Below are 17,412 nucleotides of genomic sequence, written 5' to 3'. Positions count from 1 at the left end.
AAACTTCATGAACTTGAATTCTACCCCACGACTTTGCATCACTAACATCTGGCATGGGAGCACATGGAACTCCATAACGTCCAGTCATCCGCTTCGACAACATCCGTCGCCACGCGATTACCAAACCCCCGATACGATCCGTCGTAAAAAAACAACTCTATGACGGACAACACACAAGCATGTTATACAGCTGGATCGTCAAAGGCAGTAGACAAACGCCAAGATCTCCACTCAATAGATGACAATGATCTAATATCAATCTGAGCACAAGCCATACAGATATTATTCATAATCTGCCATCTGTTACGAGTCAAGTGAGGCCCTGACCAACTAGCAAATCTAGGGCGAGTATCAGCAATCATGTCTATGTTGGGACAAAGACATCGAAAATACTCATAAAACCAAATCTCTAAAAGTCCCGTGAATCCTGCAATCTGAGGACTTCTACTTCCTAATATCTTTGAAGTTTTATCTAGCGCCGATATCAATGTGGCATATCCGAGCTACCTGGGTCATAATCTCTCATAGTATGCAAATCAGATACATAAGCATAATATCCCAATCGTACCGTAGAATGACCATTGGGAAACAAAACATACCCAATAAAAAACATCAAAAAAGCCCTAACATACTGATCAGCACCCTCACTACCCCGGTAGAGCGATCAAAGCTAACTCCTCGTGTATCGGGATGCAAGAGGGGTTCCATATATGCAATCTTAATATGAGATAGCTTAATCCCGGAAGAATCATAAGCATCCGCACCCAAACGAGAAAAACTCACAAGCATACTATCCTATATTCTCATAATTTGTATGAAAAGGTATTGGTTGGCCTATACCGATACTCAACCCCAGAAATCATAGTGAAGTCTAGTGGTGTGAACCCTAACTCCGCGACAAGGAAAATAAAATGTATGATTTCTACTCCACCATCTTTCTACTAAAGCTATGACCATTTTGCTTAAATCAGCCTTCTCATAATCCAGTATCAATCAAAATACCCAAAGGTGTATACAAAATACTATCTCTAATATGTACAAACTCATCCAAACTCCTAATAACCTTCCACCACTCTCTAACACCAAGTAAAAGCCGATCTAACCTCGGTAGTCAACAACATACTGATATTATAAAAAAAAAAATGTGTATAAGATAAATAATTAATTGGTCCAACTCAACTAATTAATATTCAAAATATTTAATCAAAACTAATTAATTACCTTAGTATTAGCCATCGCTTTTCGACCGTGTTTTGTATCACATGTAGAAGACACAACTTCCATATCAAGTGCTTATCCAAGTGCAAATTGCCAATCAAAGTTGTTCATCTGATACTCCATATATAGGGATGTCTATCACCGGCGACATCATCCGGGTTCTTCTTCCCCAATCGTCTTCTCCCCATCAGATTCTACTTCTTCATCGCCAATGTTGTCTGTGTACTGCCAATCATCACCGTTGAAAGGTTCAAAAGGATCCATATCAAATTTTAAGAGTTTAGGTAGGTTTTTTTTTTTTTTTTAACTAAAGAGAGGATTTTATAATTGTGAGAAGAGGTGAAAGTGACTGAACCTAGCGACTTTGGTGTTGTATATATACGCGGCTTTGAGAACACGAGGTTTTGCCAAAACCGGCGTGGTCTTGGGCTTTGTCGGTTTTTAGTGGAAGCGGTTTTGGCAAAACCCGTGGGCTATATGTCTGTGGTTTTGGCAAAACCCCAGCTGTAGTTTGGTGTTTTTTTGGTGTTGCTCCTAAAGTTGCTTAGTGTTTTTTTAGTTTGGTGTTTCGTTTGGTTCAAAATTTTGGTGTTTTTTTGGTTGCTCTACTAAAGATGCTCTAAGTAATACAAGCGAGCGATATATATTAAACACTTAATTACAAGTAAAAAAATAACGGAGTTTGAAGGCCGGGGTTGTTAAAATGGACAACTGTCCTGTAGTTTACCACAGTTACAGAGATACAATCCCTGTACCCGATTGTAGAGGAGCCTGACTCTTCCATAAGAGGCTGAGACAGCCAGTGTACTACTACTAGCCCATGCATTAGCACTTCAGGTGTACTACTAGGTAGTAGCTAGTGAGGTTTCTGGCCAATGCAACGGTGTTGCACACTTGTACTTCGACATGTAGACTAACTGTATTTATCGCCAGTAATTTCACATTCACCAGCGTATGGGTAGTCAATTGGGAGTTTGTATTTGGGGTCACCACGGGGCATAAGTGTTTTAAAGGAGGTCTTTAGAACGGGTTTAAGGTAGTGGTCTTTCACTGCAGTGGCAGAGCCAGGGGGGGCCAGGGTACGTCCTGTGGCTCACCCTAAGTTTTGGTAGAAAAAGCAATTAGTATTGGTAATTATATATGTAAATTTTCACTTTCCTTAAGGGCTTCGGCATACCCATTATGCTTTGAATTGTCAATTATGCCTATAAAGAGTAAAATACAGTAAGTGTCTCTAGTTAGATAGGCTAAGGTTTTAAAAGTAATTTTGAAATTTATTAGTTGTTTGAGTTGAACCTAACGCATTTGAAACACAAGTGCACATGGGTTTCACACTTTCACGTACACAGCAGTGCTATTGTAAGTTTGTCATATGAATGTTTGCATGCTCCTCTAACCATCATAGGCCATGTGACATTATAATTTGACAAAAGAACAACAAAAAATGAGAGCAAAAAAATGGAGTAAAAGAGTATAGATATTTAAATGCACCTTATCAATTAACAAAACAAACAATTTGATGAAATAACCTATGCAATTAATGATTTTGTTTACTCCTTAGGAAGTATATTAGGTGTGAGTTACGATTGTTTTTTCAAATTAAAAATTTTTATTACGTAAACTTTAATATGATTTTGAATTTGAAAATTGACAAACTAAACTAACAGTACAATTGTTTTTTGGCATAAGAAAAAAACTAAAAAGAAAATTTGACAAATATTAAACTAAAGAAAAAAAAATAAAAAAGATACGTGTACACTAATTGAATTGTGCTGAAAATTTGTAGTGCTAATTGGCTCACCCTATAATAAATTTCTGGCTTCGCCACTGTTTCACTGTATACCTTGGGGCACACCGCTAGTGAGATTCTCTCTCACATTTGTACTCTTTTTTCATCCTAATCAATAAATTTTACTTATCAATGAAAAAAACGTTTGTACTTCGACATTTTGGTATACCTGTAGCCTAACGTGAGGAAGTATTAAGATCAATACCCCAACTATTGCATATTTGGCCATAGTAAGAGTACATGAATCCGGCCAATTTATCTTTTCATCATGTATTTTTAAATGGCAATTGTAAGGAAGTAATATTCTCATTAAGGAATATTAAGCACGCGTTAAGCATAAGCAGAGATCATAAGGAACTCATGTTATCAACCTCCAAGATCGAGTCCTGATCAGCTCGCTTCATGTAGGTGATACACTTCAGCTCGCTTAAGAATACCTCAAGACGAATGAATGACCTAAAGGAGAACGCTTCGAATAAAGACATCATCCCTAATCCAGATGTAATCATCATCACAGCCTTACCTGTACTTCCAATCACCGTGAAATATGAACTACTGCACTCCACTCCCCATCATCATACAATTTCTACCAAAACCAACTTAACACACATTCATAAGCTCCACCCTACATATGTACAAGGGAGTACACGTGTCTCGAAGATCAACGCTCTCTTGTGCCTATAAATACCACCTACTTGAACTACGTGAGACCTGATTCTTCTCTCCCCCCAGAATCAAGAGAAGATACGTAGGTAGCTTGCTCCTTAGCGAACTCGGTCTTTCCCAAATCCAAACCCCTTCTTCTTCCTTGTTTGTATGTAAAGGAAAAACACGCCTTTACAGCAATCATGTTCAATTGAAATGATGAAATCAAATTTCTCTTCGACCAACAGGAATGAGTCGTAAACTGATATAGCTTGAACCTTGATGATGGTTATATAGGATTCTGAAAGGATATGGACTGTGCAGTGTGCACCAACCACAAATATAGTGGATCCCCATGGCATCAGAAGCTTAATTGCTTAATTTGATTTTCTGGAAATCATAAAATTCAGCTGAAATTACAAAAGCATAAATAAAATTATATAAGGGAACTATGGAAAATCAAAGTTTGCATATATTAGACAAATGAAAAAAAAATCGCTCCTAATCGTCTAGGAGTAGGGGCAGGGAACGGGTCGGATATGGCTATATCCGAATCTGAATCGAATAGTTTGACAATATCTGAACCCGAATCCGAATCTAAATAAAACCGAAAATTCAATCTAAACTTGGCCCGACCCGAATCTGATCGGATAACACTAAAAATTCAAAAAAAAAACCCAAAAATTATATCCGAACCTGAATTCGAACCTGACCCAAATAAATAAACAGATATGAAAATCGACCTGAACCCGAACTATTTGGATTCAGGTCGGGTCGGATTCAAATCAAACCCGACTCGATTCCCTACCCTACCTAGGAGTGAAAAGCCTCCTAAGCACATCTCCATTGCACATCAACAATCTCATTATTATTGATTATAGTATAGTCATATTTGTGACCAGTGACATCACATGTATAAAAGACCCAAAACATAATACTTGCAAGAGATGTGAACACAGGAACTTAACTCAAAATGGGTAGAGAGAGACAAGTGGGTAATTTTGGACTATGAGATGGGAAAGAAAGATCAAAGGCTAAAAAAAGACTTAAGGAAAAGTATAAAACCCATAAGAAATAGGGTTTGAGGAGGAGGAAAAGAAGATGGTATGTACTCCACAAGAAAGTTAAAAAAAAAAAAAAAAAAAAAAAAAAACTACGGCTCCGCTTGATCCCCGGTAAGAGAGTACATAAACGAACCAAATGGGTTCAGTTAATCAATTCAAGTCATGATTATTTCTCATCTTCCCCATCAAACCGGGGAAAGAATATTTTAAAATCACCACACAAAGTCTCTTAAAATATATACTAACTTGGGGTGCTTTAACATCACATGTGATACTAATGGCTTTTCTTTTGGAAAGTTTGATAAAGATTATATAAATTCACAACTTTCTATGGTGAATAAACATCATGAGATTTATTTGTCATAATAGCAACCATACCAGAAGTATTTTAAAAAAATTGATCTTACAACACATTACAAGTTCACAACAAATTTAGTGGTAACACTGAACACAAACCACACAAGCAGCCGCTTGGGGCCTCCACAATATTAACAATGTTTAGGGCCACCAATTATCATACACATGTCATAATGGATGTATTTATATATTCTTGTATACCTACAATAATTTTACTTTTGAATACGAATTTGATTTCAAAAGATATGACTAGCATAAACTAACAAGTGCGAAAAAAATCATCTTTCACTCAAATTAAACCTAATTGTGTGTTTGGGCATATATTGAGGGCCACATTCCCAAAGTTCGCTTAGGACCACTGCAATCTCAAGGCTGGCCAATAGTCATGTCGCACCATTGTCATTATTGGATGCTATGGATATGGAGGCCTCCTGGATATACACTATTTCATGAAATTGAAGAAATGTCAACCCAAAATGTAGTATTTACGCACCATTTATATGTATTATTAACACACAAGCGTACCTATGTCTATGATATCGGGACTTCATAAACAAAAAAATAACAATTATTGAGAATACCCACTTATTTGAAACTAACATTCTGGTTTTTCTTTCATAAATTTCTTAGTAGTATATTTACAGCATTAATTATACAATATCACCTAAAGTCCTCTTTCCTGTCTTTTGCGTCCTAAACCACCACTCTACTCAAATCCTAGCCATTTCTTTTCATCCTCTTTTAGAGAAACAAAACAAAATAATTAACAGCCAAAAGATGATCAATGTAGATCATCTCCAAACAAATAAAGCAGTCTCTCTACGGCCCAACTTGGTTCAGACCTGGCCCACCCACCATCCAAGCCTGATCCACAACTTGTCACTAACAAAGGGGCCCTGCAAAGAGGACAATTTTTTTGATCACCATGATCAAGCCATCTATCAATGCATTTGATGTGAAACACGTGGCAACAGTTCCTCAATTCTCGAACTCTATCATTTTTCTTCAACTCATTCAAGCAAACTGCACACGTGTCACAAGTACCTGGAAGGTTATGCATGATATCTCCGTAGGTGACAACATCAAGTGTTTCTCTGATCATCTGGGCCGTAAGTCCAGAACTGAGGCCCACTTGTGGAACGGTAGAAGATGAATGATCGTGATCATAGGAAGAATGAAAGCCCATGGATCTAGTAACCCAGCAAAACACACATCTCAAAAGAGACAATATCAAAGTAGCGTTGTATAAAAAATGCGTCAAAACCAAACCAGAATACTCCACTGAAAATCCCATAATATCTCAATATGAAAATGAGGACGAATATAGAGAAGACAAAGAGAAGTATGAAAACCAACAAGAAAGAAGAGAAGAATGAGGGAGAAGGGGAGGGTTTATGAAGGCAAATGGTGTGTATTTAAAGAGAAAAAAAGGTGATGGGAGTGGTGATGACAGTTTGGTGAGTCATTTGCTTTAGTGTCGTCCACTATGAATAAAGAAGTTTCTTTCCTTTTTTTTTTTAACCCAATGAGATTATAAAACATTGATAATTACACGTGGAATGGTGTCAGCATTAAGCTTTGTGAGTCGATAAGAATATACAATTTAGATATATACGCGTGTTATATGGACTTATCGGTGTCAGCATCTAAGCTTTATTAGTGGAGACCTATAGATACTGTACCATCGCTTTCCAAATTCCAAAGGTCTACACATCAAAATCATGATTCTCTTGTATTGTTTTTTCCTACATGAGACTTCCGGAGGTGTAGGTATTCATCAATATCTGCCTGCCCCCACTCTTATGAAAAGCCAAAAGAAGTATGTTTCTATATTATTAGAAAGATATTGTGGCTAAGTGGCTTAGTGTGAAAGAGGGAAAAGATTTGTAGCTTAGTTTTATGCTTTTATGTTCATGGGGAGGTATCAATTTGTCTTTTTTAATAGCTTTTTTTCCCTTGGTTGATGACTTAATTCTCTTTCTTTTTAGTATATACCACACTGTACTGTGATACTATTTAGTTTCCATTTCATTTTAGGCCGGTACTTACGATTTATAATTTTAGTGCTCTTAGTATATATTCTAACTGTCTAGTGATAGTAACATCTGCACACCTGAGCAAAGATACAAGTACATTCGTTAGACTCCTAGAGGCAAGGAAACATGACTTCCTCAGTTCCACTCCCATAGATTTAAGGCTCATTTTGGTATAACGAAAATGATTCTGTACAGTTTGTGGTTGGGGTATGTTGAATATTAAAGTTGTGCTTGGAACTTGGAACTTGGAACTTGGAACTTGGAACAATAAGTCCCAACTTCTGGGAGTTACTGTGCATGCCATATTCTATTTTTAATCATGTACGTAGCTTAAGCAATACCATTGTTTTAGGAGTTAGAAACCTCTCATCCGCCCTTTTAGACTTCAAGGAGTTCAACTAGGAGCGAACTTAGACTAACAATTTTCACTTCCAAGCATAGGTGTTGACTTTATTTATCTCCGTATATTATTCTATTAACCTTCTGGCAAGAGAGCTTAAATGGATATATGTAATTGCGACCCCCAAAGGAAGGCACGATGGGGTATTGGGGTCCCTGGTATGGTAGTACTGTTGTAGCCAGGATTAAGGATGAAAAGAATACGACCGAAGATGATTCCCAAGACATCGATCTCTTTTCAAAGTGACAAAATACAACAGCTCTTTTCGGGAAATTGGTCAATGACTTGAATTGTGTAACCTTCTACAGTTTAAGGGGCCTTGTAAGTTGTAACAAACTTTCCAAACCTTGTATCTGACATTCTGACCTACAAAGAAAGTGGAATAGCAATTTCAACTCATATCAACGCCCCCACCATCCATGACCCTTTTCATCTCAAGTCCGGCAGAATTGAGAATCAAATCTATAACAGGAGTTGCAAACAGAAAGGAAGACCTATCCCATATGTCATTCCACCAAAAGCAGTGGCCTCACCTACCTTATCAGCTTATCTTCTCCACCGACTAAGTAAACCAACCATAACAAAGTCTCTGGATTCCTCATTGTCTGACAGCTTGTATTTCTTTTCCTATTGGGTTAAGACTTAAGAGTATGCGGCGATATTCCTCAAATCTCGACATATATCATTTCACAGCTTTCAGGGCATTTTGTTCTATAAAACCAACTATCTGAACTACTTCCACTAAACAAAATAGACACAAATATTACAAACATGGGCCAAATTCTCACTTTGATACTATATATTCAAGTACATTAAACTGATCGGTAACACAACAAAAAAGTTTGTATCAAGACAATTATATAACAGATATGTGCTATTACACGTTGATGGTCACAAGCCGAGCAGATAACACTCAACTCATTCTGAAAAAGTAAGGCCGTGCAGCAAAAATTATCCATCTCCTTCAATCTTGTTTCTCATTTTATGCTGCAACATAGGAGGTGCACAATCCAACGGTGTTTCTCCTGAAAATAGAATGGGTATTTATCAGAATTCGATTATAGGAGACAACTTGACTTGCTTATCAACAAAAACAAAGAAAGGGGCATCGGTGGCAGAGGAGCACTAGAGCCCCATCTGATTCTGCAAGAAGAACTATAAGGAGGTAGCATGGACATGCCCCCTTAAGATACAAACTTTTTGCAGATACCAATTTCTTGGGAATCTAAAATTGGAAAATCTGTCTTGGCCTCCACACACACACACAAAACTTGTATCTTGAGAGGGGTCCACGGCTCCACGCTACCTCCTAAAGGTAGGTCCTTGGCATTTCTCAATTGTACCACCTCTCTCAAAAGACTCTACAATTTGGCAAGCTCACAAGCAAGGAAAGTACGGAGTATGAACTTTGATCATCTCCATCTGTTTCTTACCTTGAATATACCCCTACCACATTTACCAAACAGACTGGTTGTACAAAAGAGAAAATGCTGTAGATTCTCTGGTAGTAGCCCAATAAGGCTACCTTAATCAACCAGCTTAAGCAGTGCAAGGAACAAAATGAAAGGATACTAGACTGAATTACCTTGTTGATTTTTATACTCCAGACTCGCTCCATGGTCCATGAGAATGAAAACTATCTCAGTCTGATTGAAGAGTGCCGCCTGGAACCAATAAAAAGATCTTACAGTGTGAGTTCTTCTCAAAAAGAACAAATATAAGACGTTTGAACTTAGAACACCTAAACCTGTTTCAAACCAAACCATGTGCCTCTAATGAAGGCCTGAATCCAATGGGAGTTAACCCCTTCTACTTTTGAAATCTATGCTTACAAAGACTGCGCCAAGGCGGCCATGGGGACCCAATGGCCAAGGCAGCAAAGGAGGTAAATTTAATAAAAGTAGTGGTAGGTCATTGTCAAAGGCGTTCCTAAGGCGGCCAATGACGTTAGTTGATGAAACCTAACACCTTGAGCCTTGCCTCGCCCATAGCTTGAAATATGGCCAAAGGGCTTATCAACCGACTATTTCACTGGTTGCTGCCAAAATATCATTTGAACTATAAAACTGCATCCTTTTAATGAAAAAAAAAATAAAGGGGGGAGAGAGAGAATACTAGATGCAACAATGAGAACCCTTGCTTGTCAGAATAATTAGCATCCACACCCTGTCGACATTAATGATTTTAGATATGTTATCCATTAACCGCGCAAGGACTGAATGCAAACTTATATACCTCACTCAAAAGCTTCTGTACTGCAGCAGTATCACTGTTCTTAATGGCTTCTTTTAAACCCTGGGGAAAACCAATTAAAATGGAATAAATCCACACACACTCTGAGTATTTGAAAACACACTTTAATCCCCATTTGCAAAGGGTTATGCAGTTACATACCTCTCCATTGACTTCATAATCTGTCCGAGATGCATTCCAGCTTCCATTTTTCATTTGACTGTGACTAACAAAAGAACTGTGAAATCTCTCTCAAATTAGTTACAAGGATATCATATGGTATGACAGAAGTAGGGATCCTTTGAGTCTACCAAAAATACATCTGTAATCTAAGTCCTACAACACAAGCCCCTTCTAACACAAATGTTATTTTGCCATTTCAGTATTTGACGAAATCGACTTATCAAGAGCTACACTTCCTGTCCCCAGATGTGTCTGCATATTCTAGTGACAGATCGAAACATTTGGGAAACAGTTTCTTTTTCAAGAGCACCAAACATATACAGACGACCAGGCGTTTGTGACTTACGTGGAAGTCTCGTTAAAAGATGACCTAAAGTCAAGCGCACCAAAATATGTTGCATGGACTATCTTAAAACTTAATACTTAACAAACAAGTCGAATACGCCAGTATTAATACTTGAAGGACAGTGCAGAAACTTTGTTTTGTTATAATCATATATAAATAGGTACCAAGTCATTTAAGCTATCCCCTCACTGGATTAGGGCCCTTATTGTCTTATTCTTCTACAAACAATTTTTAAGTCGATGAATCCTATCTTTCCTTTAGGACATCCATAGCATGTTTCGATGCACCATATGCACAAATCCTACTTCCATTTTCATTAAGGAACGTTTCTATTAGAGCCGTCAGATAATACTGAAGGAAGGATGTGCCTATCCACCGTATTCACAAGTAAATTTTTCACGCTACACTCTTTATGAAATAAGGAAAAGAGAGTTTATGAAGAAGAACAAGATTGTGAGACAGACCTAGGCTTACTGTTTGAAGCAGAACTAGTATTCTTTGGAGCGTGGTCCATCTTCTTCTGTCTAATGTTGGGCTGAGACTGGGGGGCAGAAGCACTTTGCACCGGCTGTGAGAAAGAGGGGGAAAATAAAATAACAGACAAAAAAGGAAAGGAAAGATGAATAAATAGCATCTAAGCCGCCAAAACCTAAACAAGAATACTATAATACAAAAATGGAAAGAAAAAATCCATCCAAGAACACAAACTTTTTGTGTACCTGCAACGGCGATGGATCTATCTCTAGAGATGAATCCGGAACCGAGGTTACACAAATGCATAAAGGCATCCCACACTTGCACTCTGTGACATTTACAACGGAGTGCTGCTGATTTGCACTCGATTCAGCTTTTGCAGTGGTATCATCCTCAGTAACGTCTATTCTGGATAAAGCATCTATTGTAGCATCAATCCCATTGGAAGTAAGCGGAGGGTCATATTTCCCAGATCTGTAAAACACCAGAAAATATATGTAATATAATGTGTCATGCACAATTTCTTTTCACTAAGGTTTGAAGTTAGTTCGGGATTTCTTTTGTCAAAATCTTGCGAGTACGGAACTGAAAAGGATCAAAGTTGTGCAGCTTGTGGGAAGGTGCAAAGTTTTAAAGGTTTTTCACCTCCATCAAGTATCCCCAAAGTATTAATACAGTTCCATCTTTCCATGACTTCGGATTGGACATTTAAACAAAATGCAATCATTACTAGTTCATGAAATAAGTTTTAAAACCAAACGAAGCATTGGTAGCACACCAGACCAGACAGTATGACACAACTAAGCTTTGTGGAGTCTTGTTTAAGCTCCACCGTAAAGTAAAATCAATAACATAATAGAAACACAAGGCGAAATAGAGAATTACTTTGGATCATTAAAACAATCAGAGCAAACTCTAACGCTTGTGTAAATGCCAAACTGTGGTAAAGCCTGCAGAAAACAAAATTGTGTGTATGAAAATCACTCAAGTGGAAAGTAGTGAAAATATATATAATGAAGTAATAAGTACCATCTGATTAGATGAATGTTCGTTACACAACGTCCTGCCACAACGTCGGCAATGGTGCTGCATACACAATTACTAACAATTATTATTATTATATATATATATAAAAAGAGACGGAGCTGATGGATATATACAGACCCGACGTCTAAAAGCGTTGAAACTGCAATTGCAGACATCGCATCGAGCAGATTCCTGGAATTGGGGAGGTTCTATCGATGCCATCCTCGATTTTTTCAGTTTTGAGTCAAGGCCGATCAGTTTTCAATCAAATATCTGTTCCCGGGATCTCAAATATCGAATGTCGGCAAATTAACGTACCATGCCCAACCGATTTTTACTCGATTCAAAACCCAGTTGTTTCGTTAAAGTCCTAAACTAAGAGTCAACCTTCTTCCTTAAACTCCCAATCTCTCAACTCTAAACAATTTAAAATGAACTTCAATTTCTTACAAATCTTTGAAGTATATTTTATACCATAATACAGCTTCATCTAGCTTGAACTTGTACAACTTATTCACGGCCACAATGAAAATCTCCCACAAATGAGCCAGAGTAATCTGGGTACTTTGGTGATTGGGATGCCATTTCAAGAAACCCTTAAAAATAGGACCATTCACAATAGCTACTAGCGCAACCGAACTCTTCCCCACTATCTAGTATTCATCAAAAGTCTCTTCCTCTACATGTTATTTCCACCACATGTTCGCCTTCGCCCTTCTATAAAAATCCCTTACATATCTCTCCTCTTCACGACCCTCACGAAAATCATAAAATTCCATGAATATACTGATACTGGTTGTGTGATGATTTTTCCTAATCTAGAAACACAAGTATTTTGTTGATGATCAAAGAACAATGAGAAGTATTGGATCAAGAAGAAGAAGAGATGTAGAAGATGATGAGTTGAACCACGTTCTTTAATGGCTGCCTACGTATCCTATGAATAGGAATCAAACTCAAAGTGTAGTTCAACTATTCTATTTATAAGAATAGATGAGGTTCCCAATTAGTGTGTAACTAGGAGACCGTCTCTTATCAAGTCTTATCCAGACTCTTCTAGAAGCTTTAGTTTCCCAAATCAATAAGTCTTCTTTATTGACTTGAACAACAAGGAAATATGTTCAGCTGGTTCGGATATTAGAAGATGTCAAGGGTGGCAAGGAAATAAACTTTCTCAAATCAGGACATATCTTGCCATGAGCCGAACTTGGGCTGATCAGCATATGCCCATAAGCCCATTATCACTTATCCGGAATTGACAAATAAAAAGTCTAAGTGTCAAAACTCAAAACCACACTCATTCATCCGGAGTTGCCTATACTCGGTTGTGAAATAAGAGATCAAGCTCCCACGCTTATCCTCCGGAGTTGGGAATACTTGAGTAGGAGATGTGAAGCCCACTACTCATCCGGAATTGAGTCATCCGGAAGAGAGAATAAAGGAAAATCTTTATACTTGTTGAAGCCTCCTTGAATTCTTTCCTTGCTAAACTCCTTTTCTCTTTCTATTTGTATAGCTCCTTTTAGTTCTGAACACTATATAAACCTCCTGTGAGCCTCCATTAGCACCTCAAATTTATAGTTAGACCTTTCAGTGATAATTTCTCCAAGTAAACTTTACTTTGGAATACAAATCTCATACATACAAGCTTGCTTGCTACCACTACTTAAACGGTCAAGGTGTTTTCGAAAGCATCTTGTTTCTGCGTCGTTTATCGATTCTGTCAAAATAAAGAAAACAAGCACCAAAAATATTCATAAAAGTTTGAATTTGCCTCTGCCATTGATAATGTTTTGAAGCCTTTTGTGCTACCATACTTGATTCAAAAGGGAGTAAATCACCATCAGCGTGTGGTAGTTTTTTCACTGATGGAAATAGAGGATTAAGCGTGTAAATTATTATCTTGTTTGTGTTGACCAATCCTCTTTTCTCTATTTGCATCAGGTTATATTTTGTTAAGTTTTTACAAGAGAAAATTGAAGCTTTGGATGTCAACAACTTCGTCCTTTTCTGCCAAAACTAAATTGTCAAACCCAGTTTTGATAAGTTTCGGGTTCACTAGTTGAACCATCACTCCTAGTTCGATCAAGTAAAAAGAATCAGTTCCGACTTTATCAATTGATTGTGTACTCTCAATTCCGATGTCACACCAATCAGTTTTTAGTTTTCCAATTGGTGAGGCAGTTCCAAATTCAATACCAGGCAATGCCATTTCAGGTTCAATTGCTATAGCAGTTCCGGGTTATAGAGCAATTACAGATGTTCCTCTTTCGACCGTGCCGAAAACTAAAATCCCCACTTTTGATTGGAATATTATTCCATTTGGTGATATTTCAGATTTGTGAAAGATATGTAACACATTTGCAATTCCAAAAGAAATCAAAATTGAATATCCATGGACTGCCGACCTTGGAACCGACGAAAGTCCCTTGATATTCCTTGGACTGCTGAAATCCGGACTCCGACTCCCCTTGCCTTCATTTATGGCAAATACCCTCGAGTACTTCCAAGTCTCCATCAATAGAGTAATGCCTTGGTTCGTTCGCAACGTCACATACATGCACATATTGGGACGAAAATACAATATAGTAGTGACTTGCGGAGTTATATCATACTTTTATAAACTAATGACACTAAATAATGGAGATTGCACTCTCTCTGCTAAACCTGGAGTTGAACGCGTCATAGGTTATGAAGGTAAAAACAACGATGACTATTGGCGTAATTATGCTATCCGTGTAACTGGTGGTGAGTGGGGTGATGTCACCTTTGAAAATAATAGAAAGATGATCCAGTCTGGCTTTTCTTTATCAAAGGAGAGAGTGGACGTGGGATTCCTACCTCTACCTATTGCGGAATTAGATGTTGTGACAGCCCTTATCGCACTCCCAAGTTCCGAAAAATCCCCTGCGTCCATAGTTCCATACCCATTATTAATCTCAGAGTATGTGACTATGCCACCAATGGAGTTGCAAACTTTGTAGCTCGGAGTTGGGTATATGGGTGGGAACCCCAAAACTGCTATAACTTCGTACCCAAGGGAGGCCCTTATTTCTAAGAAAGTCATTGGTCTTATTTCCAAATCAGATTCTAATATGAAAAAGAGAGCTCCTAAAAAATCAAATAAACCTCCTCCCGAGGTTGTTAGATTTGCGAAGGTGAGTAAGCCGAAGGTGAGTAAGGTTACAAAAAAATATCATGCGGCACGAGGAATGGGGAAAGCGTCCGACACTATCATTCTCGATGAAGATGTAAGTCCCATTAGAACCGAAAGTCTAGAGTGCATCCGACCATCAGGAATCAAGAGTACAGTGGAGACATCGAACCTACAACTTTCTGTTTATGATACAAATAAGGCAAATGTTGAAGCGGGTGTCAACACTATGGGTGTAGACAATAATGTCAAGTTCTCCTTGATTGATACTGAGAATGTGGACTTCGTGCAATCCGATCCGGAATTGATAACGAACCTCGAAAATGCAGAACAAACCTGCTCTGCCAGTATTGTATCTGACAATAACCGTGTTCCATCCATTGAGTCAAACAAAAGGAAATCTCCTTCTCAGATTACTCAAGATGAGGACATTTGCTTAAGGAAAAAGAGTAAATCGACATCTCTAAACTATGAACGTGCTCCAAACCCATTTGTTCCAGTTCCCAGAGTGCTTGGATTACCAGGGAACCCCTTGATTACTGACCAAGATACGTTTAATGACCCTGGAGTTACTTTAGGATTGGTTGAATCTATGAGGCTTCCCAAAGAGAAAGTGAAACATAAAAGAGTACTTGGCGCAATGGCAGGCCTGGAACGAATGTGTCGACATATGTTGAAGGTAACTATTTTGTATTTCAATTCCTTACATCGTTTCAGGTTGTCTTTTTGTTTATATACACTAGCTCCTGATACATAAATTATAATTCTTCCAAAGATGCGCAGTTAGCATGGATCGCCCACCGACTTATGCTCTGTTGCGTAAGAATCAGGATGAAGTGGATAAATTCACACAAGAGAAAGATGACTTGACGAAGCAACTCCTCATATCCAACCAAAAGATTAAAAGATTGGAAAGTGATTATGATATAAGCAAGAGTAAGAATGAAATCCTAGCCGATGAGATTGAGCAGGTCAGAGCCGTTCAAAGAGATCTTAGAAAGACTAGAGAGAAGAACAAGAATCTTGAAAGAGACCTTGAATTCACCAAACTTGAGCACTGGGAAGTTCTTAAAGTAAAAAACAACCTAGCTGAACGAGCTTCCCACTTCGACGGCTGTCATGAGGCATGGCAAGCTGACCGAAATCGTTTGAATGGCGAGTTTGCAACGTTGAAGAATCAAAAGATGTATTATGAGGATAAAGCCACAGCTTTACAAAAAGAACTGGACCCTTTAAAGTCCGAGCTACCTGAAGTTACCAAAAATGCCACGTTAACAGAACTAGAGTTGATAGACTCTCAGTTGATAAATAGGGAGTTGGGAGAATCATTAAGTAAAGCTAATGCAGAGCTTGAGCTACTGAGAGATCAACTTGCATCTCCTTCCAATTCCATGCTTGCCCTAGTTCCGATTCTCGAACCTCCTAAAAGGAGCGTAAAGGAGGTGACCGAATTCTACACCGAGCTAGTTGATGTGGTCAATTCTGAAGCATACAATAATGGTATCTCCACCGCTTGTCCTGTGCCTGACATTCTTAAACCAGAGTACGACAAGCGATATGGTGAGAAACTCGATAAAGCTTGGGCGTCTGGAACCCTCCCTCACGATGATGACGTCCTGTATCCCAATCTTGAGATTGATGTTGACAAACTTCAAGAGAAGTTAGAGGATGATTGGGCCTCACAAAATTATTAACAAGGTTCCAAGGGGGAAGGTTCGGAAGTAGATTCTGAAGAAGACCATGATGCGGATGTGTATGAGGAAGAGGAATTGACTGAGGGGTCAGGAATTGCAGGGCCTACTAAGACAACTCGCGAATCAACTCCTGAAGCATTAGCTCCATTTGATAACTAGCCTGTAACTCTTGAAGAAACCTGATTCTCTCCCGATAAGTAAATCCTTAAAATGTTATTAAGTTGCAATTTGCTTATCTATTAGCAATTGACTTTTGATTAGCTATACTTGAGTGTTTATTTTGAGTTAAACTTTGCTAAATTTGTTTCAAAATAATCAAGTATGCGTGCTATAAGATATCTTAACTCCTCTAATGCCCTCGAGGTTATCTTAGACAATAAAGAAAGATCATATAGGAAAGTAGGGTATGCCCCGTGTGTCAGTTCCTGCAAAGACTGTAATGTCGGAAAAGCTAATGCATAAATCAACACTTATAGACATAAGACATTAGAACTGCGCTTAGCTAGATAAAATCCAAGCTAAGTGTAAACTTTCTTAAGCACGCTTCTATTTTGTTCAACGACCATCATCTATCTACATATATACCATCCAATAAACACAAAAGAAGCGCGTGTCAAATAGCGCCGCTGCCATTTTAAGTTGTTTATGTTTAACATTTTCTTTCAAGATTAGAACTTTGGATCTTGAGGTAATTTTAGCCACATCATCCATCCTTTTGAGAAAGAGAAAAGCTTGAAGGACATCTCGAAGACAAAATCTACCATCCAGATTAGTCGAATTTTCATTCTTTTTAT

The 17,412-nt window shown here is 38.1% G+C and overlaps 1 protein-coding gene across 3 annotated transcripts; it reads right to left on the bottom strand.

The window, feature by feature from the left end:
- Positions 1-8,272: 8,272 nt before the first annotated feature.
- Positions 8,273-12,343, bottom strand: LOC147512647 (Ankyrin repeat family protein). 3 transcript variants are annotated; one of them, XM_086595659.1, is made up of 10 exons: positions 11,909-12,343; positions 11,774-11,830; positions 11,630-11,694; positions 10,990-11,218; positions 10,735-10,838; positions 9,904-9,979; positions 9,745-9,804; positions 9,625-9,675; positions 9,095-9,173; positions 8,273-8,534 (listed from the first exon to the last, which is right to left on the bottom strand). In XM_086595659.1, the coding sequence occupies exons 1-10, from the start codon at positions 11,990-11,992 to the stop codon at positions 8,461-8,463; spliced, it is 879 nt and encodes a 292-aa protein (XP_086451785.1). In that variant the 5' UTR covers positions 11,993-12,343; the 3' UTR covers positions 8,273-8,460. The 3 variants fall into 3 exon arrangements, with proteins under 3 accessions (XP_086451785.1, XP_086451787.1, XP_086451786.1); XM_086595661.1 differs by having other exon boundaries at positions 9,904-9,961; positions 11,909-12,071; XM_086595660.1 differs by having other exon boundaries at positions 9,904-9,967; positions 11,909-12,065.
- Between the last annotated feature and the right edge of the window lie 5,069 nt (positions 12,344-17,412).

Source organism: Coptis chinensis, chromosome 3 (assembly GCF_015680905.1).
Source record: "Coptis chinensis isolate HL-2020 chromosome 3, ASM1568090v1, whole genome shotgun sequence".
Taxonomy (NCBI): Eukaryota; Viridiplantae; Streptophyta; class Magnoliopsida; order Ranunculales; family Ranunculaceae; genus Coptis; species Coptis chinensis.
Note: the sequence above shows the minus strand (reverse complement) of the source record. Positions and strands in the feature narration are given on the sequence as shown.